Source organism: Bemisia tabaci, chromosome 2 (assembly GCF_918797505.1).
Source record: "Bemisia tabaci chromosome 2, PGI_BMITA_v3".
Taxonomy (NCBI): domain Eukaryota; kingdom Metazoa; phylum Arthropoda; class Insecta; order Hemiptera; family Aleyrodidae; genus Bemisia; species Bemisia tabaci.
The window spans coordinates 60677559-60703729 of record NC_092794.1 but is presented as its reverse complement, the minus strand read 5'-3'; the positions used below and the strand labels follow the sequence as shown (position 1 = coordinate 60703729).

At 37.9% G+C, this 26171-nt stretch overlaps 1 protein-coding gene across 6 annotated transcripts in view; it reads right to left on the bottom strand.

Moving 5' to 3' along the window:
* Positions 1 to 1199: 1199 nt before the first annotated feature.
* The window catches only part of ckn (CRK like proto-oncogene, adaptor protein), a 283105-nt gene continuing 258133 nt past the window's right edge, over positions 1200 to 26171 (bottom strand). For all 6 annotated transcript variants that reach the window (XM_072295983.1, XM_019059607.2, XM_019059605.2 and 3 more), the window contains 10 exons: positions 19731 to 19906; positions 17864 to 18187; positions 16492 to 16593; positions 15556 to 15804; positions 14229 to 14402; positions 12755 to 13023; positions 11182 to 11374; positions 9637 to 9724; positions 7711 to 7771; positions 1200 to 6027 (listed from right to left, as the gene is read on the bottom strand). In XM_072295983.1, coding sequence (XP_072152084.1) covers positions 5907 to 6027; positions 7711 to 7771; positions 9637 to 9724; positions 11182 to 11374; positions 12755 to 13023; positions 14229 to 14402; positions 15556 to 15804; positions 16492 to 16593; positions 17864 to 18187; positions 19731 to 19906 — 1757 coding nt within the window. In that variant the 3' untranslated portion in view covers positions 1200 to 5906. The remainder of the gene's footprint in view (positions 6028 to 7710; positions 7772 to 9636; positions 9725 to 11181; positions 11375 to 12754; positions 13024 to 14228; positions 14403 to 15555; positions 15805 to 16491; positions 16594 to 17863; positions 18188 to 19730; positions 19907 to 26171) is intronic.

Sequence of the window (26171 nt, the reverse complement as noted above, 5' to 3'; positions counted from 1 at the left end):
TTGTGAATCTTAGGATGAATCAAGTTGTAATATTGCACCCCTGAGAAATAGCTTCTATTTCCTGGGCAATTAGTAACTTAGTTATCAGTAAGTTTTACTTCAATCTGGGTTGAATTTCTGGAGAATACTTTGCAATAGGCTAGTCTCCTTTCTTCAGTCTGAGAAATTATTTCCAGTCCTGGAATACACTTGACAATATGGTTTCAAATATGGCTCTGTAACAAAACTAGTTCTCTTTGAGACTTTAGTAAGCAAAGAACTTTAGAAAAGTCACTTGCATCCATTACAGTGGGTTCTTAAGAAAAAATTAAAACTGTGATCCCAGTGAATTGCATGGTCCCATAATAACCTTGTTTGGATTAGTTCTTTTTAGAACTAGCCGATACTATTTCGTTCAGTTTTTGCAAATTACACAAGATTAGAACTCGTTGAGTTTCTTTGATAAATAAGATAAAAGAAAAGTTAAGGCGTTGATTACGAGAATGGAGAGGCCGTAACTAGTCAGTTTTGTGACGTCAAGTTAGTAAATATTTGCCGAAAACAACAAGCATCTCCGGGTCATCGGTGCATCGATGAGTGAGGCAGTCGCTGTGTAGACTAAACAGAGTAGCCCTCGATCCGCCAAAGTTGCGCGAGTGAAGAACACATGTGAAACCGCGGCCAAGTTTCATCTACTAGCGTTACATCACAGAAACGTAGTTACCGCCTCTCCATTCTCGTAGGCAACGGTTAAGGATGTTACATAGATTCTGAGATTTGTGCATAAGACAATCAAAAATGTGTTTTCATAGCTGATGTTTATTCCTAGCAGATGAATGTATATTGATGGTGAAACTGCAGAAATACGAATAGCAGTTAGCTGCGATGCAGACTTCCTGTCATACTTAATTTTCTATATGAAGAACTACTAACGTCATTTCATGGACACTTCAGTGACTTTTTTTCTCTATGCAAAGTTTATTCTGTGAAAATTTCAAGGAATATATTCGTTTGGTCTCCTTTCAAAAAATAAAATAGGAGTAGAGATTTTGAAACACTGCAACCGAGATACCCATTTTTTCAGTTTCACCATAAATATGTTCTCAAAAAAAGAGAGAAAAAAAGATAGTGAAAAATTTACTTAAGTGAATTTACTGATGGTATCTTTAGTAAATACACCATAAAGAAAAAAGGATATGGGAAACAAAAATACTATGAAGTTATGATGATATTAAGTTTTATTTCTAGAAATACAATTCAACACAGTTTTTATACAAAATATTAGTAACAAAGTGTACAAACATACAAAAGTAGCTCATACTCCACCGATGAAATCACTCACAGATTCATTAGAAAACAAAGAAATAAAAAAATAAACTAGTGATTGTTTAAAACTACAAGTTATATACTCTGACCATACATAAAGGCTGAGGCACCAATCCAAGAGGAACCTAACCTTCGACTAGCATAAACAATTAAAAATGAATTAGTTTCTGATACAGGAGAACTCCAGTTATTTGCAGTGACTGGTACCGACTATGGATAGTTGAAAACTGTCGCTAATCCGAAATCACGGGGCACAGACTGAAAAAGTAGCACGTAAGTTGTTTTTTCAAGAATAGTACCGTGAACTTGAGCAGGATTATTCATGCTTATTTTATGAAAATAATTCTAATGGCTGTCTATCCCATTGAGCCTCTTTCACCCTTTTTTTGATGCAAGAAAACAAAATATCAGTGCTTCAAGCAACAGCGAATAATTTAACTGCAGATAACTGGGGTTCAACCCATCAGAAGTCACATGTTGGTTAAATACACCAAAAGTCATTGATGAAAGAAAAATTTGCTACTTAGATGAAAATAGTAACATTAAAGAAATGCCCATGACATTAGTCACTTATTTCTTAGATTGAACACAGCAACTGTATTCATTAGTTTTTCAATAATTGCGAATCTGCCAATTGCTGACACAAAAATAAGAGAAATTAAGGTATAAATCATTTGTTTGTGCAATGTCAATGAAATGAAGTAGCGGGAGACTCTAAAGAACTATTGTGGTAATTTCATCGGTTTAATCTACAATACTTAGTTTGAGCTAGAATAGAAAAGAAAAGAAAAAAGACTACTTAGAAAAACTTCTTCAGAGATGATCTACTTTTTTTTTAGTGTCAGCCTTCTAATACAGTAAACAACAAAAAAACAAAGAATGTACAGTATCTTCCCTTTTTTTTTTTTGGACAGTCGAGCCTTGGATTCAAACGAGAGGATTTGGCAGGAAAATTTCACTTCTCCTAATTTAGTAGACTTTAATGTAAGAAATCAAAGGTAGAGTTTTTGAACCACTTATTCAGGACACTTTCCAGTTTTAGAAAATCGAAAAGTGGGTGAGTTTTAGATTGGTATGAATCCTTCATCTAAAAAACGGGATTTTCCAAACTACAGGGATTTTCTTGGAACAGGTGAAATAGTAATGACACAGAGTAAATCTAGATACATTAAATGGAGGAAAACTTCCAAGAAACAGCTCGTATTTAACTGTTACTCTGTTGCTCAAGTTTTGAGGCACTTAGAGGGAAAGAGAATAACATAATCCAACCTCATTTGGAAATAAAGATGGCGGAACGTAGTTCCGTTTTGCAATGAAAAAACCATGGGACTAAAGCATAAACCTGTGGCAATTTCTCAAGCAAGAGCCTTGTTAGAACAACAATAAATTAGAATAGAAAAAAATTTTAAAAAAAGATAGATACACCTGAAAGAATCTTCAGTGAGGTTTCAACATGGAAAATTGGGCAGCAAGTATTTACGAAAAATCTTGCTAAACTGCAAAATTCTGAATGAAACTACACCATAATTAGAAACGAAACTACACCATGATTAGAAATGGAACTAAAATAGACGGCAAAAAAATATTGTATACGAAAATGTAAATAATAAAAAATGTGCCATTATATTAACAGGAACCAGAACTAAATGCAAGCTATACTATGATTTTACTGTCGTTGCAAAATTGCATGACCAGAAGAAAGAGGCTGATTTGGTATGGGAAACTTGTACCCTGTATTGTGGTTAATTTTTAGGAGAAAATTGAAAAAGAAGAAACAAGCAGAAAATTCTGTAGAATGAAAAATAGGAATGGGGATAGTAATTCCTTACAATATGTAATTTGTACAAGAAACAGTTTGAATAAGAGACTGCAAATTTGTGCTAAGTTGATGCGAAAAATTGCATTAAATAAAAAGTCAGACTTAAAAAATCCGATCCAGAGAAATCACTCCCTAGAGAATTTTTTTCTTGACAATATCTTTGCCAACGAACATTTTTCTTTCCTCTTTTGGATCCATTGTGAGGACATCAGCATTTAATTCTCAACAGATCTAGACATCATTTGAGGTAAGAGCAAGACATGGTGCCAGAGAAGTAGAAGCTTTACATACCTACTCAAAAATAAATCAAAATATTACAAAACAACAAAACTATGTACATTCAATAAAAATTTCTACGTACATATTCATTACACAAGATAAAATTCTACAAAATTTACAAAACTTCTCGTACAAAAAAAAAAAAAAATTTAGACTATGGCACTTATATAATTTATAGCCACACAGTTGTAAAGGTAACTACAACGATGGAGTTCTTGACTCAGCAAAAAGAAGAAAAAAATATTTTTGTTCATCTTTCTCCCATTAACAAAATTAAAATTAGAAAAAGAGAGTTTTTAGGATCTCAGTAGAAACAATGAACTTTAAAAATTATCATCCCTGAAAATGAACTTGACTCCACAGCTACTGGCAGTACGTAAGAAAGGAAAACGAGGATATACCATTTTCTGGCAATTACAAACAATTTGAGCTATGTCAAAGGAAACATATTTTAAATAAGTACATTAAAGGAGATGTTTTACAAGCGATAAGAATGTCTTCAGAAATCAAATAATGGAAGAAACTTAGGGCCGTATTCAAAATCCTTCCTTACACAGCTCCTCACTTTAGGAGGCCCTATGCGGTTGTATTGTGCCTAGGGTAGGTTTTAAATAGAACAATAACAATGCATAATAAAAAGGAAAATTCTTACGAAGCTCAAGGCAAATTTAACAGTACAACTTTAAATTTAGAAATTCGAATGATTTGCCTGCCTCTACAAAAAATTGATAGTCCAAAGAAAAAAGTTTTACAAGTTTTGAAAATTTTAAGGTAGGTTCACACCTACCTTAAAGTTGGTGAAAATTATCAAATTTTTCTTCCTGTATTTTTCATTTGTTGCGATGCCGAATTTTTGTTATCCTTTGCAGGGCTTTATTTGCAACGTTCTTCTGTTGAATTTTCATCTAAGTTCGTTAAAAATGTCCTTTTCATGATGCAATGTTAAGGATTTCTCTCAACCTCCCATTGTCACGATGTAAATCATAAGAAGCTACCGAAAAAAAGATGTTTAAGGAACAGCTTACTATGAATACGGCCCTTACTCTCACATAAAATGCAGGAGACAAACTTTTTGCATTAAAAACTGGTACCAGTCATGTTTTACGAATATTTAATAAGACACTTTGTAAATATATTTTCTCTTAATGTCGTACTTGGAAAAAATTCCATTGACCATTCCTGTCAGTATGTCATACTTTAAAAAATCATGAATTTTGACTGATATCTAATTTTAAAGCAAGAGCTATGAAAGCATCTCCTGTCAAAATAAAGAACAAAGAAAAATATTTTAAGCAGCACACTGATGTTTGCCTATGAAATTAAGAATTCAACTTCGAGCAGTATGAAGATCAATGATGGACTCGATGAATGACACATACTAAAGTTATAGTGCTACACATGATAAGATCAGTCTAAGATGACAGGCTATAAAAGAGTCTCTAGGAGCCTTTTTGACCCAATGATATAGAAAATCTTGGGAAAAATGCTTTGGATAACTCAGGCTTTTTTTGTCACAAAAGCAGAAAAGATCAAGGAACAAAGGAGAGATACTATCATCATCGTTGCTATAGACTGTTTTCATCATATGTCAGCTGTACAGCTTTAGTGTGCATTATTCTTCATATGTTATCTTTCCAAGTCTCATAATAGTACTGCTAAATTTTTTACTTGCACAAAAAAAGAAGAAAAAAGGAAAGAAAATATAACCTTCTCTTAAAAACAAGATTGTTAACTTAAATTGATGAGTAGTAAGTATTTCCATGTCAAAAGACGACGCAGCTGCAATTTCTCATCAGCACAAAAAACAAAATCAAAATCTTCTCTCTGAGGTAAAAAGGAAAAATCCCTACTTCAATAGCTGCTTGGACGGACAGCACACAAATAACAATGGAGCTAACAACTATAAAATTTAAAGATATGAATATTTTGATGCAAGTTTAAAGTTGATTAACCATACTAAAGACGTCAGACTCTTGAACTTATTCTGAAGGCACATACACGCACCTACATGCATGTAAATTTGTAAAATTATTGGGAAGAAGGTTTCTGATACTGGCTAGATCCGACTTTGAATGAATCAGGTTAGTTGTAGTTGAGGTATATGATCCTGTGAGACCTCAATATCAAACCTTTCAAGAAACTCTAACAGTAATAATTGTCGAGAAAAAAAGGAAGTTTAATAGAGACCAAAGAAGGCAATACCAAATTTCAATGTTTATTCTCGGTCTGAAAAGTACTGTATAGAAGTACTTGTCTGGATCGAGCTCTACTTATTCTTTGTTCTCTGCAAAAACCTGTGGTTTGGCTGTTCAGCAGCCAGTCAGTGATACACCAATACTTATCGGATTTGAGTAATCTTAGGTTTTACACTTGGCTTCCCAAGGTATAGCGAAGTCAGGCTCTAATTTTCAGAGAAATGTGATGCAAACAACATTCTTTAACGCTTTCTCTTACCAGTTAGGTAAGTTTATTTGGTAACTGCAGTTAATCACAGGTTGAGCAACTAAACTTCAGCCAGATTTTGCCGCTTCTCCTCTTCAAGCATTGCATCGAGTTCATCTGTCAAGTTGGCAAGCATGTTTCCAATATCGTTCAGGACATCGCTTGGCTCTTGCTCTAATTTTCTGTGGAGGAAAAAGAATTGGTGGTGACTTACTGAGTTACTGTACATTGAATTAAGGAGTAAGAGAAGCTGCACTTAAGATTTTATGGGCTGCGGTTTTGCCACAGAATGTAGAAAATCAATTTTTCTGATATTTCCCTCATTTTCCTGATGCATTCTGCTAATATTTTCTGACTATTGAGGTTAAACTAGATGGTTACAAAGACATAATTTGAAATAGTTTTCAGGAATAATTTGTTGTTCAAAATGTTAAACCCATTCTAGAAGGCAAATAAAGGTGACTTAAGGTGATTCTGTGTGATCTAGGGACGAGATCCGCCACCATGCTGCGCTGCCTTAAGGTTTACATCTTTGAGAAGCAATAATTATCATAATGTACAAGATAATGCAAGAAACTGATCCAAAATGTGTAGCAGCAGTAATACTGAGTAAAATGACATCAAATTCATGTAGATTCATGGTAAATTTATACCTAAAATATGATAACGGACGTCGTCCATTGACTCAATGTGTAAGAGAGAGTCATTCTCCTAAGCAACAACTAGTTGCTCGGAAGAGAAAAAATTTCTCTCGTAAGCAACTACTTGATACAGAGGAGAGAAATGTTTTCTCTCCCCGGCAACTAGTTGTTGCTTAAGAAAGAGAGGAATGTATCCGTTCCTAAGCACTAACTAGTTGCTCAGGAGAGAAATGTTTTCTCTCCTCTGCATCGAGCATTTGCTTGCAAGAGAAATGTTTTCTCTTACAAAACTTTTTCTCTCAATGCAGAGGAGAGAGATGTTTTCTATCCCGAGCAACTTGTTGGTGCTTAAGAGATGAATGCATCTGTCCATAAGCACTAACTAGTTGCTCAGGAGAGAAAACATTCCTCTCCTCTGCATTAAGTATTTGCTTACAATAGAAATGTTATTTCTTACTAAACAACTACTCAATGCAAAGGCGAGAAATGTTTTCTCTTCCGGGCAGCTACTTTGAGCTTGGGAAAGAATGACTCCCTCTTACACATTGAGGCAATGGGCGACGTCCGTTATCGTAGTTTCAGGTATAAATGTACAATGAATCTACACAAATTTGATGTCATTCTACTCAGTATTAATGCTGCTACACGTCAGGGCTCAGTTTCTTGCATTAATTTGTACGTAACTATAATTATTGCTTCTCAAGGAAAAACCAGAATCAAACAGAAATCAGAGCATATAATACCGATTTGCAAGTTATGGAGCGCCTGGGACACATATTAATTGCCGAGTGAGAGGAAGAAAAAAACACTAAGAAGTGGCTCGAACTGTATGTAACAAGGTGGAGAAATGGTGCTGGGTCCACATAGTGCACATTTCACATCCTGCGAAATGGTGTGGATGTGGACCCAGCACCATTTCTCCATCTTGTTAACTGACGAGTTGACTTGCACCTGTCACACCATTTCGCAACGTTGCTAGGCGATTGTTTTTGTAGTTTCTCTCCAAATTTGGATTGATAGTGTTATTAGAATCTTTCAATCTATCATTCTGGAGTATTCTGTTGCTAACCTGAATGAATTTTGGTGATTATCTTCTCATATGGAGCAAAAAAGTATTTTTATTGAAGGACTTGTTTGTATTTCTGGGCCCGGCAAACAAATAAATAATCTCATGTGAATAGGTTAAAAGGAATATTACTTTAAAAAATGACATTTTGTGCTCACCTCGAGGAGGACAGACTACTACTTCTTTCTTTTGACTGCAGTTCAATTGTTGGGGCATAGTCTGGAACAAAAATAAAATAAAAATCAGAAAAAATAGATCCAAGTTGTTGAGTCATAATATGCGGGTTTTAACTGCAAATACTTCCACAAGGAGAAGCATTTTAAGATGAATATACAGGAATTGTTTCTGACTAATGCATACCATGTACACCACAATGATGGCCAAAGAGCAAAACTGCATATCTCTCTCTGCGACTTGTAGAGATCCTGTCATACTTCATTTTTTGTTTGGAAAATTAATACGAGGTCTGTTAGATTAGAAACTGAATTTTGGTCATAACTAGCCCACAATGCGTCCGAATTAGGTTTTCTTGAGCTTTCCTGATAGCTGGAAATATACTTAAGAACGCTACGTTCACAGATTTTGTTTATTTTGATCAGTGTTTATTCTGTGTCATCTTGAATACGAGTAAGTCAGGTGCGTTTTGCGATTTTCATCATGCAATCACTGATAGAGCAAAGATTCAACATTAAATTTTGTTTTAAACTCGGTATACCTTGTACCGAAACTTTTGGTGTATGCTAAGTACAGTTTACCATGATCATTGTATGAGATGTTCCCACTGTTTTGAATTGGTTAAACTATTCAAAACTGGTCAGGAGTTCGTCAAAGATGAGAAGCATGGGAATCGACCCTCAACGGCAACTGACATTTGTCACATGGAAAAAGTGCCGGCAAAAAAGCTCGAAAATGGTCGTTTCGAGCTTGTTGAACAGAGTAATATTTCTGAAGGCTCTGCACATACAATTTTGATAGAATATGTAGACACGCATCGAGTTTCAGGTACACTTGCCCCTTCAGTGTTGTCCGTTGAACGAAAATCCAACCAAATGTTAATTTCCCTTTAGCTGCTTGAACGTTCTAACAATGATCCTACATTTTTGGATAGGATAATTTTCGGTGACAATACTTCGGTGTACGGCTACGATATGGAGACAAAACTCCAATCGTCCTTGTGGGTTGAAAAATGTAGTGCAAAACCGAAAAAAGAGAGACAAGTTCGGTCAAACATAAAAATCGCAAAACACCCTTGAGGTTGCCTTACTTCAAGCCACATACCAACGAAGCTAATTAGGATTTTTCAAATTTGTGAACGTAGCGTTCTTAATTATACTTTCAGCTATCAGAAAAGCTCAAGAAAACGTAATTTGGACGCATTGTGGGCTAGTTATGACCAAAATCCGGTTTCTAATCTAACAGACCTCGTAAACATAAGTTTCTTAAAAACTTCCTTGATTTTCCTTCTCTATTGGCTGAATATTCTGTATTAATACATTAAACTATAGAATTGGCTTGTTCCTCCTGGAAAAAATAAAGGAGTAAGAGAAATTTTGAAAAGCTGCTACGGAGATACATGGTTCCCCACTGTGACCATCGATATACTTATTCACAAACATTTGAAAAAAAAAAAAAAATAATAGTTTGACGAAAAATTTCATTGACGTTTCATTAATATTTCATTAATTTGACGTGATTTTTGGAGAGAGATACATTTAGGCTGCATAACAAATGCTCAAGATTTTTAAATCGAGTGTTCAAGGCATAGAACGAATGCAATCTGATTTTTCCTCCCCCAGGAAATTATTGGGACATACACAAATGATTCATCATCAATGATTTTATGATTCTTGAAAATTTCAAATACATATTTTAGGTGAATAATGGAGCCTCATAAAAACATAGTGCTTTTATTATTGAAATGAACTAAATTCATATTTACAATTGTACTAAATAAATGGGAAAAATATTTAGCACTAATGTTAAGCTCAACATGTTTCTTTTACCATGATTGCTGAAATTGAGACATCTAAAGGAATCTTTTTGAAAAAGTTGAAGATACGCAAGATTATGATGAAGATACTCACCAGCTCCAGGACGACTTGATCGTTGCTTTATTGTTCCAGCATTTTCATTTGCAAAAGGGATTGAGTCAGATTCTGTGCTTGAGACAGACTACAAACAGACATGAACAAAATGTAAGTCAAGACAAGAGCTAGAAAGCGAATGAGTTAAAGTCTTGATGACTTATAAATAAGGATGGTTGAATAGAGGGATTGACCGCTATGTTGTAAAATTTTCCTTTCAACTCTTTAAATCTTGGGTTTTATGAAATTTTCCAAGTCTGAAACAGATTCTGTCCCCTATATTCAGAGAGATCCTAGTGAAAAGTATCCAAAAAATTATTACTCGAGACTATTAAGTCCAAATTAAATTAGATGCGAAACTAGTAGGATAAAACTAAAAAGATGTTGAATGACTTGTTGAGGTAATCTAGAAAATCACTTTAACCTTAGATAAATCTAACAACCTTTGGAGTTTGTTATAGATGTAACTTTTGAGGACACATTTGAGATAAGATATTTCTAAGTTGAGACAGCTGACACAACTGGGCATAAAACACTCATTTGATTGACCGGAGGATAAATAAATGAGACACGCCTCAGAAACAGTAGCAACCTCCACTGTCAAGTCACTTCTGACAGAGGGTAACTTTTCCATTGCGTTGAGATTTTAGACACATTCACACATAGCACTTTGCATCTATGTGACCGAGCACTAATTTAAAAATCAAAATTATTAATATGATAATGTAAAAGGATATTAGCCAAGGTGTTATGGGTTTTCACTGATTTATTTATTTAATAAATATTGTGAACATGCTAAAGCTTTTCGGCTCGCAGCCATCATCAGAGCATAAAGAAAGATCAAAAACACAAAACTAAAACAACTTTAAAAAACATTATGCTGGTCACAATTATCAACAAATTACCGCTATGTGAATATCAGCATAAAGTTTGGTGTGCTGAAGTCTACATTGAGTGGTGGGGATATGAGCATGCCTGATTTATCCTCCACCAGAGCGCAGCATCTCACAACACTTTTTAAATAGTGAGTTTTGGGCTAGATCGATCTCGGTTTGTATGTTCATTAATTTAACACCCTTATTCACCGCTTTTGCAATTTCAAATCGTTCTAGGACACCTATATATCTTTTGTCTCTAGATTTATGGATAATCTCAATATTAGCATCTATAGAGTGTTTGTTTTTTTCCATGTGCTTGAAAACATTGGAAGACTCCATGGTCAAATGCTCTTTCGCTCTTATATCAACAGATCGATCTGTCAGTTGTTTTAGTTTCGTGTTTTTGACCTTTCTTTATATGCTGTGATGATGGCCGCGAGCCGAAAAGCTTTAGCACGTTTACAATGTTTATTAAATAAATAAATCAGTGAAAACACATAACACCTTGGCTAATATCCTTTTACATTATCATACTACAAATGGTGTTACTAAGCATAATGAACGATTTCATAAAATTATTAATACTCATTCTGTAATTTCTTTCGAGTTCAGCTCATTTCCACTATTTTTTTGATGATTGATTATGGAGATAGAAAAAAAAGCAAACCTTAAAACTAGCGTCCGAGCCATTTGCCTTGAAACTAGGAGTTAGACAGCTATAGTTGGTAGTGATTGGTGACATGGGTGCCGGTGGAGGAGGATAAGGAGCACAGTGCAAGTCTGCCACGACGGTGACACTTTCATTTTGCCTTTTTGGGGGTGATGGAGGTCTCCGTTTCAGTGTACTTAAACAAATGTCCCTGTAAAAAATTGAACAGAAATAGTAGGTATAATAAATAAATTGGGAGATTTTCAGTTAGATCACTTAAAGCATGTGTTCAGCATGGTGAGCCATGCAAGTTGATTTCAGTGCTACTTCCACTTAAGATGGTTTGTTGAAGACCACAGAGTGAGAAGAATTATTGTCGCTATGACATTAGATGTGAAAGCCATTTTTAATGCATATTCTATCTGGAATAGATGTTGAGGCATGGGACTGCCTACATAATCTTATAATTTAAAAAGTAGCTACTATTTATGTTAAGTTTTGACAGTGAAGTAACTCATGCTGCAAATATCAGAAGCCTATAAGTGAATACAAGTGATATAACTAGAGAAAGGCTTCATTTCCCACAGAGGAGGTTCCCAAACTTCATCAAGTTTTTTAAAGCATGACGATTAAAAATTGGAGAAAATAGTGCACCATAAAGAAATGCACAGTTTACGATGCATCCTTCTCATATCACATTAATTAACTAATCATGTTTGAGACAGATCTAGAGATGTACTGTCAACTGTCAACATTACATTGACAGAACAAAGGGCAATTTACTTTCCAGGTTCCTACCAAATGAAGGACAAATTTCTTGTAAATCTACACCTCCACTGTATTCAGGCAGAAAGCTTGAGAATCCTACAGATTTAAGTAACCACTGATTTTTGGAAGGAAGAATGATGGACAATCCACCTGATTCGTTTAATGGGTCAGTTGCGCTGGTCACAAAATCGTGCTATGATGCTTGATTCTTGTAGATACGCTAAAAATAATAAGATCTGTCTAAACCGCAACTTTCTCCCTTCAATAATAACTGAGATATCGCCCTTTGAAAAGTCGGGTTTTTGATGTCATCCACCGCGGCAGTGGCACCCTTGGTTTCTTCCACCATGCTTTCATCCAAGTTTACACGTTGAACAACCAGTGCAAATAGGCATCACGCTGACTGATGGAAGCAAAGTGGAAGAAACCATGGGTGCCACTACCGCGGTAGATGATAGATTTTGCCCGATACCCGACTTTCTTTTTAATCTCGATAACTATTGAACGTAGAAAGTTGCGGTTTGGACAAATCTTATTATTCTTAGCTACTCAACAAGAATCAAGCATCAAAACACGATTCTGTGACCAACGCAACTGACCCATTATGCTTTTATTGTATAAGAGAGACCTTCAAGGTCTCCTTGACAATTTTATTTCGCAACACAAAATCGAAAAACAATGAAATTGGGGCCAAAATTTGGCAGAATCTTGATACTGATAACTCCTTCCACTCATGTGACAAATAAGAAATCAAATAAAATCTACTGACGTACATATAAACGTAAGGAAAAGAGGTATAATCAAAATTATGAAGGTAACATACTCATTTCTGTACGTGGGCACAAATGTAGCAGGAATTTTGGCGATTGGTCGAGGCCTGACCAAACCTTTGGGTCGCGGAAGGGTGCCTCCACCCTCATGCATAGGAACCAAAATACTTTCATTTGTAGGTGTGATATCTCCATCGTCATAGCTCCGCCTCCAGCCAGCAGCAGGTAACTGTGTGAAACTACTTGTACCTCCACCGAGAGAGCGTTGATTGTTCATACCATCCTCCAGACTTTCCAAAGATTTACCTCGTCCTCCTCGTATCTGAACACACGAAAAAATAAAAAAGAAATAAAATCTGAACAGTGTATAAGATTACAGAGCTAAGGACTAAAGCAGATGTGACCAGCGAAGCCAAATCAAAACACTTAGAATGGACAGTGTTAAGCTGAAGGATGTTACGTACACTTGGCCTTAGATCATCATAATGGCGTGCTCTTAACTAATCTCCTCCTCTCCTCTTATTAATTCTTAAGGAATGAACGTACAAAATGACAACATCTAATCACTTCGATGTTTTCAAATTAATCACAACTGAGAGCCAGAATTCCATTTCACGCTCTAATTCTTCGATTCTTAGGATGACGGAAATATATTCAATTAAACCTATTTCAAAGGATTAGTTTTTCTCTAAAATTTTCTATACAGCTATTTTGTAAGAGAGAGGGTAGTCCTAGTCATATTGATAATTACAATAGTTTGTTTAGTCTTTACAACAGTTTTAAATGGATATTTTGCCAAAGTGATTATTGAGGAAAACATGCACGAGCAGCAACACTGATAAGGTTCATACTGGCTTGGGTGGGAAATTCTTGGGAGTAAGTTAAAAAAAATATGCATACACATTTGAGATGATTTTCTCATTTATCACAGCCAAAACAACTGCGGAAATTTCATATTCATGATGGCCTATCTTGGATCTCAAGCAAGGCGTTATTAAAACTAGCAAGCTGGCGATAATGTTAAAATACTGAAAAATGGTTGCTAATTTAGTATTGATTGCAGCAGTTTATATTACGCACTAAAAGAAAGATTAAGAAAATTAAGAGACCTCTTTTAGGAGCCTCTGTGGCCATATGGACTGATACAGACAGACGTTGACAGGAACGCGACAAGTTGTATTTTAGGGAAAAAGAGTTGCGGGTAGTTTTGAATTCAATTAGTTATAAATTTTCCTCAATAAAAATTCTAATAAAATACTTTGAACATGAAAATAGTCGCTAAACTTCATCCTTAAAATTGAGTCTCACAGAGACACACATATGAAACCTCTTTCGCGGTCCATTTGACATCACTTGTTTCTTTTCTGTTAGACTCAGTCCATATGTAGACAAATATTTTAATGAAAAAGAAAATGGAAGCGAAGAATTTTTAATAGCTTCAATTTCAGTTTTGTTTAAACCTTGCAAAAACAAGTACACTTGTCTAAGTGTGAAAACAAAAGAGAAAAATTAACATCAGCACATTACCTGGATAGGAATTATGTCCGTAGTACAGTACATATTTCGAGTGGCTTCAATTTCCCACGGCTGGTGAAAACTTTTGAACGTTGTATGTACTCTTGGACATTCAATCGAACAATCTGGCATGATATTCGGCATGTTATTTGCTAACATTCCATTGCTTGGGGACTCTACCGTTGCCTAAATATAAGTGACAAAAAATAAAAGAGTGATGTATGACATGCAAAAAAAATAGGTATGCATAACAGGATTGTCGGGGGAACATCGGAATGCTCGATAAAAAAAGTGGAAAGAGAAAGACAGTTCATGCACAAGAACTAGTAGGAAAATAATAAAAATAATGTTTAAAATAGAGTGGACAGAGGGAAGGCATCCATAACAAAAAGCACTTAGAAGGCTATAAAGCTGTGATATAACATCAAGCATTCGATTCTGTAAAGAAGCTAACCAGCTATAAATAGTTTTCGCAAGTGCATCAAGTACGAATTCTGGCCATTGAAAACAAAATTCCTGATTTGCCCGAATTATTCCTTCTTTTCTTCGCTCCTATTCAATTCATTTGCACCTCGTTTTAAATAACTTAAACTAGCGTATATGAAAAAATAACTGAAAGTGTATCCTGACATGAATCACCCTCTTGGGCAAATTTCAGTAGAAAAATTAGAAGGTAAAACAGGACATAGATTGAGCTAAACACTCGATCTTCATTATTTACAAGTCTACTTGTAAGATAATAAAATGAACAAAAGGCCAATAGACAAAATCTGAACTTTAAAATGAACACCTTTTACATCTGACAGAATTTTGGGCCACATTTTGTTGTCTCCTGCACAAGGGAGCAGTATCTTGTAAGAGCTGTTTTAGTCTTTCTACAAACTTTTTATTCTTTCTTAGGATGATTTTCGCACAAATTAGTCTGAGACTTTCAGAGTCTTTTTCCAGGAGGGTTAAGAAAAATCAATAGAAGTTTCAGAAAAATTCATGAGACGGTTCTGCGAGAACCAAAAAATGTAAGTAAGGAATACTGAGACAGCACAATCAAGATGCTTTCCGTCATCCAGGAGATGGAGATTTGATCAAAATGCAACATAGAGCATAGTTTCTTACAATGCCAAATATTATTTTAAGGATTTTTTCCTCTTTCGTTTCTACCTTCTCTTCTTTCTTTTTGAAATGCAAATTGAAAAGTCACTACAAAATACAACTTCTTTTGGTAGTACATCAGAATTTTTGCAGTAATCAACTATTTCCGTCGTTCTAACTTTGAAATGATTAGGAATATCCTCAAAGTAGAAATTATCAGGGTGTAGAAATATAATCAAAATAAACATACCTGGATATGAATTGTGTTCCCGTAGATGCCTGTGTTTCCGGGTGGAAAAACCTTTCCTGCTTTGAGATCCTTTACTCGTTTGATTGCAAGCATCAACCTCTTTTGGTGGCCTAACTTGACAATGCCTATATCTTCTAGATCTTCCCACGTTAACTGAGTCACATCTTGGATTGTTTCATAACCCTGACATCCCAGCGCTGGTCCATACTCTTCCAATCGCAGCAAGCGCAACCATTCATCAAGAGAGCCCTGCCAACAAAGAATTAACGGTTACTCTTGGTATTGCCGATAGGAATTCAATTTTGAAGAAATTCATACTTCATGCAGCTTCTAAAGTAGATTTTATGGCGCTTCTTTAAAAAATTTTCAAGCACTTTCCCTAACCTGCCTAGCAACTCTTTTTAAAATGCGTAGTTTTCACCCTGCATGTCTTAAGAGGTCGGAATTGGCGATTTTTAGTTCTCTATGAAGGTCGAACGTGACTGCCTCCGTAATTGAGATGTCATCACAAACAAGCTAATTAACGTCAAATGCTTTATTATTTCTCAAGAAAGATTATTTAACGGAGAAAATTGGTAAATTGTACAATTCAAGCATGTTGACGTTCAAAAAAATCAGGCATTTTCAAGGCCCTGAAATTTTTTTTTCAAAATTAAGCTTCTTCCAAGACCACATGAGCAATGGAAGTTAGGGGAATTCATGAATATTGAAAATGGAAAACTTATTAAATTTATGCGTTGATTCATCAGATGATTAAATTTGAACATTAAATGGAAGCGCTTCTCATTGTGGCGTGAATGGGCATGACTTTGCCTACAGATTGAATAAATGTGTTTACTAGAGGAGGCATTTATCTGTACTTGTCAATAACAAAAAGTAAGTTTTCATTCACGTTGCTTGGAGTTATGATTATCGAATTAGATAATTCAAACTTACAGGAATATAATCGGGCAATCCGTCGGAAATGGTTAACTGAGCAATTTCAGCTTTCAATTTCTTCCTGTGGTTTGGTTTTTTGATTCCGATGGCAGTTAAATCCTGGAATATAAAAATAAGAAAATTTAAACACACATACATTTTTAACATACATTTTAGAGAGAGAGTTTGGGTAGAGGGAAAGTTGTGATTTCCCTAACTTTTCCATGCCAAATTAAAATTTTTCCCGACTTTTTCCATGGATCAACCTCATAGTCTTTCTTCTGAATTAGGTGCAGTATGCACTTTTTGCGATTTTTGTTAAAACCTGTATTACAGCTCATTGATCAAATTCAAGTTTACCGTAAAATAATTTCGGCCAAGAGTGTTTCATTGCATGAATCGAATAGTGACAAGATGTAATACTGAGTGTTAGAGAGAATTTTGAAGAATAATCAAGCTTTTCCCCAATTTTGAGGTGAATTTGGTCGAACTATTTCCTTCTTATGAATTCCACTTTATAGCGCCTCGTATTCAGATATGGAAGAAACATTGGAAAATCGTGATCTCATTGTTTTTTTCTTTTTTAAATTTTAAGTTCGTTGAAAATTCTTAGACTTTTTACTTAATATGAGCAAATTCTCTGGATTTTCAAAAATTTCAAGCTTTTTCCCCCTGACGATTCCAGGTTTTTCAGATAGCTTGGAGCCCTGACTATCGTCTCTACCCTGAGACACGCCATACCAAACAATCGTTTTCCCTTCCAGTCCACCCAATAGTGGAACAAGGAACTAGAAGAGGTCGAACATGCAATATTTGGCTAAAATTTCAAATTTTGATGTTTATTTCGTCGCAAATTCAATCTCAAGGGGTGAACCTAGAGGGAAATTTTACGAAAAAACCAATGATACCACTCTTAAACTATTTTAATTCATATTTTCAAAAATACAAACTTCCAAAGTTTCTAGATTTTGGCCAACTTCTACTGGTGACGCAATCCACTGTGCGCCCCTGTCTCGGGACAAAACGAGAAGAAATTGCCAGCTTTCAGCACAAATCCGTGATTTTCCGCGACGCAATTCATCCCCTGCAGGCTGATTATTGAAATTGATAGACAAAGCTATGGACAAAAAGGACATAGGGAGTATGGAGCGATATAATTGGTTACAATGTGTGGTTCCAATAGACTAAGGGAGACTAACTCTCGGGTCTCTCATGGGTTGCTGTTAGTTAGTCTATTACCTACTGCCTTTGTCCATTGCAACCACCCGCTTCCACCATTACGATCCCTCCATATCCCTTTTGTCTTCTTTGTCTTGGCTTTGTCTATCAATTTCAATAATCGGCCTGCTGGAGTTTTCCAGTTTTTCCAGATTCCATGGTATGCGCTTACCTCCGGCGTCATCCTGGAGATGGTGCTCATGTCGTAGCCGGCGGCGATGAAGAGGGGGAAGTACTCCTCGAAGTGGAGGTCCATGAGCCAGCTGTGGAGGACGTCATGATCGGGGACGCCCTGCATGAGGAGGCGTTCGACGCGGGCGCTGGCCCCGGACTCGGTGGAGCCGACCGAGGAGGAGGAGATGGAGCAGCGGGGGTGGTGCAGGGACCCCGAACCCGGCCCCGTGAGGTGGCTCCCCGAGGAAGAGGCCCGGCCGCTGTCCAAACTGGCCGTCGAGTGCCGCGAACCCGAGGATCCAGGGCTGTCCCTTCCAGGGCTCTGTCGAAACCAAAAACGCACATTAGACATGGGATAACTTAAAATGGAGATGTTGCATGTGTGAGGGATTTGCGATTTGACCATTGATTATTATGTAAAAGTTCGCGAGAAACACGATGGCGCCACTGGTTTTCTCTGAAATCAACTCCCAAGCTCAAAAAAAGCTATCAAGTTGAGACCAAAATGGAAGGAATATCCTACCCTACCCTGAGAGTCCACCTCTACATCAAGACAAACTCTCCATGCAAAGATAGGGAGCAAATACATTAGCAGTGATGCCGTGTTTTCAGTTTTGGAGTCCTCAAATAAAGTGGCAACCCTGCCAATGTATTTGCTCCCTATCTTTGCATGGAGAGTTTGTTTTGACGTAGAGGTGGACTCTCAGGGTAGAGTTGGATGTTTCCTCCATTTTGGCCTTAACTTGAGAGCTTTTCTTGAGCTTGAGAGATGATTCCAGAGAAAACCAGTGGCACCATCGTGTTTCTCGCGAACTTTTACACAAGAACCAATGGTCAAATCGCAAATCCCTCACACATGCAACATCTCCATTAGATGTAGCTGAACAGGTGTATAAGATGAGTAAGCAGTGGCGGATCCAGAATGAGCTGGAGGGGGGGGGGGGGGGGGCATTCGCTGATGTCGAGTAGGGGTCCGGGGGATACCCTCAAAGCAAGGGGGTTCGGGAATTCTCCCCCGGACTTTTCTTTTAAAAAAATAGCCCCTCCAAAATTGAGGCACTGGATGCGAAAAAGGCACTTCTCGATCGCGGTGTTTCAGAATCTCTGTTGCAAATTAATCCCTCGGAGAAGACTTGAATGGGTGATTTTTACAGAATTATTTCCATGTAAAATTGTAGAATCATAAGGAATATTCAGTAAAATTTTCAGTGAAATGGATGCATTCACTTTCCTTACAATGAATGAAATATTAGAGGAGACTCTGAAACACTGCAACCGAGAAGTGCCCTTTCCGCATCCAGTGCCTCAATTGGATTCTAAGTAGTTTTAGCATACAATTTTTGCATTATTTGAAAGTTGAGAATTGATGAAGAACACCTCTTTTAGAGAAATTTTATTTTGATAAATGGCGTACTCATGTCTGCGGTATCGAGTAATCTTTGGTTTAGTAAATTAGTTTAAATAGTTCTGAAGTTCCGTCTTGACACCATTTCATTATGGTATACGAAGTTTTAAGGCTCCGTGGCAAAAGTCCCTCGCTGTCCCAATTGTAAATACTTGACAAACCCTTATCTCGCTCTAAGTATGATGGGCTTGTAAAATACAACCAGACACATTCAGAAAAATGTTGCTCTTAAAAATGCCGCAACAGAAATTCTCATTCAAACAACAGATAGTCTTTTAAAAGCGACTGGCCATCTCTTTGAATTGTTACTTCAAACAAGAAGATTTCCTGTTATTTTTACGATAAATTCATATCGTAACGTCCTGTCATGAATAATCGGCAGGAATTTCTGTTGATCCAACGAGGATATACAGGGATACCTCTCTATATTTTTTTTTCTGAAGCAAGTTGGATTTTATACCTGTGTCATATCGATGCCTTGATCTTCTTGGAGTGCGAGCTGGTGGTAATGGGCAGTGGCTTTGGCTGCGTTGATGTGGATGTAGGGTTGACCCGGGAACGTGAACTGGGGGTAGCTGAACTGAGATCCGGGAGATTTTCCCGGCGGTCCGTAACAGTCCGTCATGTCGTAGCCGTCTGCAAAAAAAAAAAAAAAAAAAAAAAAAAAAAAAAAAAAAAAAAAAAAAAAAAAAACACATGAAATTTTAACATCGTCAGAATGATTTTCCTTATCATAATTAAGTACATGCATGTTGTGCTTATGTCTCGGCATGCTCAGAAATGTTTACATTTTTCTTTTCCAAAAATTCTTTTAAGGCTGTTGCAAGATCCGGGTGCTGCCAGAAAATAGGCATCTCCGCGAGGTCAATTTTAGCGAGAGACGCGTTTCCAAGATTTGAAAGGCTCCAAACTGCTTTTTTGACAAACAAAAGAGGCTAACGCCTAAAACTACAAAAATAGCATTTCTTATTGGCCTGCAGCTTATGACGTCATGGGAGGCGGCCACCCTTGGACGACCCATGGTTGCAACCACCTTCAATCAAATGCAACACCATTTGAAACGGGGATCGATAGACTCCTAGTAGATCAAATTTTACTTTTGTAACGAGCCAATGTTTTTGATCCGACTGACAGTTACTCGGGTCATTATCATCATCATTATTATACGTTCGCTGCCACCTAAATTTTCATTTCTTCACGGTTCGTTCTAGCGTCCTACAGGGCCGATTTTCATGATTTTTGCGGCTATCAACAAGTGATAGATACTGGATGAGCCCTATCTTTTCAGAATTTGGAAGTTAGCCCCTGAGGATCCGCGAAGCAGCCCTCAGGGGGTTGGTCCGCGTAGTAGCCAAAGGGCTTAGCATCTACGTTCCTCTGATATCTTTAATCCTTCTTTCACTTTGAAATTGTGTTCTTTTGCCTAATTACTTGGTAGAATATTATGGACACATCGCAAAAAGACGGTGTGCACATTCATATGATTTTCAACAAGGATAAGAATGTCGATGGTAGTGGGAGGTCCTCTTAGAACAGGAGCGAGCCACTTTTTAACGCAGAGTGAGCACGCGTAATAGCTAAAAGTTGTAAACCGAGGTTTCATCTTCCGGGAGGAGAGCGGGAGAGGCCTCAAAGCCAGACCGTCGACGAAAATCGAAACTCCTTGGAGGCCCGCGTACACCACTGAGGCGACGTTCGTATCCAAAATTTCCGGAGGCAAAGACGATCGGGCAACGTTCCGAAAGATGAAGGAAGAGAGGACGCGCCTTGCCAAGGAAGAACGCCGTATGAACCATTAAGCGTTGCCAAATTTCCTCCGACCTTTCACGAATTTTCAGAGAAATTTGTGACTATTTATCTTCTGATTATTTGAAGGATTTAGTTCGTAATTCGACCTAAAGCGTATTTTCGTTGATGATCGGTCGAACCAAAATGGGTGGATAAAGCGGTTTCGTACTCTGTTTTGACGCGATCATTCCCGCTTTGCCGGGAAGTTAGTTTAGTTGCGTGACCCAACCGAACGCTTAGAACGCCTTCAAATCTGGCGATACTTCCCGCTTTGCCGAGAGGTTAGTTTAGTTGCGTGACCCAACCGAACGCTTAGAACGCCCTTAAATCTGGCGATACTTCCCGCTTTGCCGGGAAGTTAGTTTAGTTGCGTGACCCAACCGAACGGGACGCGATCATAATTTTTCGGATCAACATCGGGACTTACCGGACGGATAGAAGGTGGAATTCTTGCAAACGTTGGAGCCAAAATATAATCTTACAGGTCTCGATATACGATCAAATTCCCGAACCAATTACCATCAAAATGTCGGGAGTCATCAGTCTTAAAATCATTAATTCGCTTACCTACTTTTAAAATGAAAACTTGGCAGAAATGTTCCTTGTGGCAGGAAATGATGAATGGTGGCACTCCATTCTGATCAAAACCCGTCCAATTTTGATCAAATAGGAGTGTTGCATGGTGACCATCAGTCATCAACAGGTCTACTTTTATCAGAATTGGTTCGAAATTTGATCGTGTATTAAGACCTTACAAAAAGAAGGGTTTAGAAATGACCTTATAAAGATGATGGCATCCGACCAGAATCAATTTCGAAAGTCTACTCTCAAATGTTTACCGACCCGATTATGATCTCACCGCCATTATCGTGGCATTTTAGCTGGACCGATCTTCAACGAAAATATGCTTCTAAAAAGTCTGAAAATTTCGAGGAAATATATGCATGGCTTTCCTCAATTATAAATATTTTCTGAAAAGAAATTTGGCGACATTCAAGTGTTTATACGGCGTTTTTACTTAGCACGGCAGGACTGGCGCAGGAGAGGCGCTCGGCCCAGACGACGTGATATTTATGCGTGCGAGCACAAGCGCAGCCAAACCGTTAAGCGCCAAATCCGATAAATCACGAAAAAGCAGCGTGCATCTGTTTAGTGTTGCTTCACGAATCATTACGAGGCGAGGACTGACGCGCGAGGGAGGGCTCGCTCAAGAGCGCATGGGTTCACGTGGGGGGGGGGGGGGAGGAGGAGGCACGATGGAGGTGGATGGGAGGGAGGAGGGGGAATATGTAGAGGTAAGAGCACAGGCACATGCAAATGGACCCGGTTTAAAAAGCGGAATGATTTTGAGGACTTTGAAATCTACCGCCGAAAATTTTAGTACTGAACCCTCCTTCAGGGAGAATCGGGGGATGCTTGAAGTGAGGAACCAAATGATCAATCATTATAGAAGTGCGCATGTGGAGGTGGATTACAGCATAGCTTAGAATCGTTCTAGCAAACGAATGGGGGATAGCCCTCGCCCCCCACCCCAATCATACAGTTTCTTGGGGGTGGAAAGGTTGATGGGAGGTTTTAAAAGAGTTATTGAAAATGAGCTGCTCCCTACACAGTTAATGTAAATTTTCCAAGATAGTGGATGCACGCTTGTTTTCCAGAAGTCCTGGTGATGTGAACGCATCTTCACCATAACAAACGCAGTTCCAGTAAATTTCATTAATTCCACACATTAAAAAAAAAGGTTGAAAAAAATGGGGGTTTTTTCAGTACGATTTGGCGACGCGGTTTTCTGGAAGTCCTGGTTGGGGTTGATGGGAGGTTTTAAAAAAATTATTGAAAATAATAGGCTGTTACCTCCACGGTTAATGTAAATTTTTCAAGATGATACATGCTTGTTTTCCAGAAGTCCTGGTGATGTGAACGCATTTTCACCATAAAAAACGCTGTTCCAGTAAATTGCATTAATTCCACACATTAAAAAAAAGGTTGAAAAAAATGGGGTTTTTTTTTTCAGTACGATTTGGCGACGCGCCGTTCGGGAGGACGCTCAGATTTCGCGGCCTTTTAACAGAGGGGCGCGGGAAGACAGAAAAAAAGGGATAGGGGTGGATGAGGGAGTCAAGAATTCAGGATGGGGGTTGGTTGCTTTCCTCCTTCGATGACCAGAATGACTCAACACTAGATGTCTCCAACCAACACATGAATCCCATTGCTGGTCCCTAACTTTTAAGCGGGATTCTTAAGGGTCTTTTTCCCTGCCTTCATTCGAGTGGAATATCTCCTTCGATAACATGTGTTCGGAACTTTGAAATTACTTACTCATTTATTGAATTTTTTATACTTATATTTTTATTGCTCGTAAGAAAATGTACGTAATGCACAATACTAGATGGCGATGCTCTCATGCATCCTGAGGCCAACATTTTAAGACTTTCCAGGGTGTCTAGTATTTTTTAAATTGGAAAAATCCTGATATTTTGTAAAAATTCCTGATTTTTCATTTTGAAAATTCCTGATATTATCCTGATTTTTCTCGATTCCTGGCACAATATGCAAAAAGCAGGAAGACTTTCTCCGTTGAGGAGATTCGCGTAAGAAAAATTCCTGATAAGACGTCCAATTTTTCCGATTTTCCTGATATTTTCCTACTTTTTTGGCCTGATCGGCCAAAATTCCTGATATTTTCCGGTTTTTCCTGATGCTAGACGACCTGCTTTCTGAAAATGCGATCAGACTCGTATAAGCCGGGATGCTGTCGCACCGCGAGCCGACTTTTTTAAAATTCCGGATTTTCTGGAGGTTCCCGGAGTCTAAATACCGAATTTAGATAGGTCCTAATCCCGAAATTTTTGGCGACATGGGGCCCTTGAATTTTAAGATTTGAGGCCCCCGATGACCCGCCGGTCATGTCCTCGATGAACACTACATTGTATAAATGACCTACGCACGGGGATACCAATGCATTCGAAGAGCATTCAAGCAAGATTCAAAAGCAGGAAATTTTAAGGGCTGCATAGTAGAGTGGCGTCACTGGGCTCGTTTCGTTACCGAACAAAGGGATGAAAAAAGAACTGGCAACATTGACCCATTTACAGAGACACCTACTCGAAGGGGGATACTGTTTCAACATTAACGATCATGTGAATCGGAGAACGATACAAATGATGGACTACGACAGGGGCGGGGGCGGAGGGGTGGCAGAGAGACGAGTAAAAGGACCGCGTCGAGACGGGGAAACGGAAACCACATGACGATCCTTTTAGTGCTCCTCAAAGCCTTGGGAGAAAAAAATCCACCGTGGCCTTTTCAACGGCTTTCGTGCTATGCGAGTGTTGTCTTTTTCGAAAATTGGGTCTCTGCCAACTTGGGGACGTTCAATCATTGGTTTTCTCTTCCGTTTATTTAAGTTCTTTCGAGATTAGTACAAATTAGAGTATTTTATCTGGGTTGAATGTGTCTGAAACTATCAAAAAGTTTCATGGACTAGTTACAATTACAAAATAGCTTATTGCAAGACTTTTTTTTCCAAATTCTAAAAGAATTGCAGCAATAAGTTCTTGAGGTGCTTACACGTCAGATACGCACATTTTGTAAGCTGTTTGTAAGATATCTTGTTTTTCCCAAGGTTGGATCGTAAAGAAGTTAGATGACAAATTATTTGACTTGAGTATTAGAAGCAGAAAATGGCTCGAAAATCACGATGAGCACATCAGAAAAGTCTGAAATATACTCCGAACTTTACAATCTACGTAAGAAATGTGTTTCTTAAGCTGCCCGCTTCGTTACGTTCATTGCAGGTGAACATTTCGCAATAGGATGCTACGCAATTTTCAACACGGCCAATGTTTCAGACTTTCTCGATGCGCTCATTGTGATTTTTGAGTCATTCCCTATGGGCAATGACTTTTCTTCTTCCTCTGGATGAAGTTTGCAAAAGGCTCATTTGAATCACCTTCTGGAGAACACGATAAATAAGGTCATCTACAAAGTTAGCGTACACCAAGATTTCTCGCAGGTTGGTTTTGACAGCAATGCACGCAAGGTAAGAAAACCCAGGGTTGCCACAGAATTTGGACAATAAAATTCCCCGACAATTGAAGATATGGCAGATAGTTAATAATTAAAATAGTTTTCAGGCAAAATTTGTTGTTTGGAACCTGAAACCCATACTAGAAAGCAAATAAATGTGATTTAACAAATTTTCCCGGTTTTCCCTGACTTCATAAAATTCCATGACTTTTAAAAATTCCCTGACAAATATAGGTAAAGTTTCCTGGCAATTGAAAATATGACAGATGGTTAAGAAGACATAATTGAAAATAGTTTTCAGGCAAACTTTGTTGTTCGAAACCTGGAACCCATTCTACAAAGCAAATGAAGGTGATTTACTTCACGAAGTTTCCTTGGCATTTTCATCGTTTTCCCTGACACTTCCCAATTTTCCCTGACGTCCCCGGTATTTCCTGACTATGGCAACCCTGAAAACCATAAATTATGCAAACTAACATGGTAGATACCCGCCACCATGGTTTTAAAAGGCGTCTCATCTATTGAAAACTAAGTGTGAGAACTCGGCGCTCCGATGGACTGTACCACCAAAATGATCGATGCGATCGATCGACTATCAGCTCGTTTACTTGAGATCCAATTTAATATCTTTCGGTAAAACCGAGGAAACTTGAGGGAAATATTTAGAAGATTAATAGCCCCAGATTGCGTAAGACCGCACGTGAGCTTGAGTCCATATGCGCCGGAAGGGGGAGCCAAAGACCGCGAGCACACGCGTCGGAGAAAGTGAAAAAAGAGTTTCTCATCAATGGTGTCGTAAACGGCTTCAAGTTGCCTATTCTGAGGATTAAACTACTGGTTCAACGTCAGTTTCTCGGGAAAATTATGACGGATTTCCTACGGAGGGCAGCCATGGCCGACTAGATCCTTTAATGCAGTCGCGCCATCGGGTACCACGCCGGAAATTGTTCCGGATACGGAGTCGAGACAACAAAGTGTCTCGAAAAACTGGTGTGCTTTAGGGAGCGCTGCTGTCGCCATCGCACCTCACACCACAGTGGAAGGAACTGTTACGAGAGTGCGGACACAAAGTTTTACACTAAAA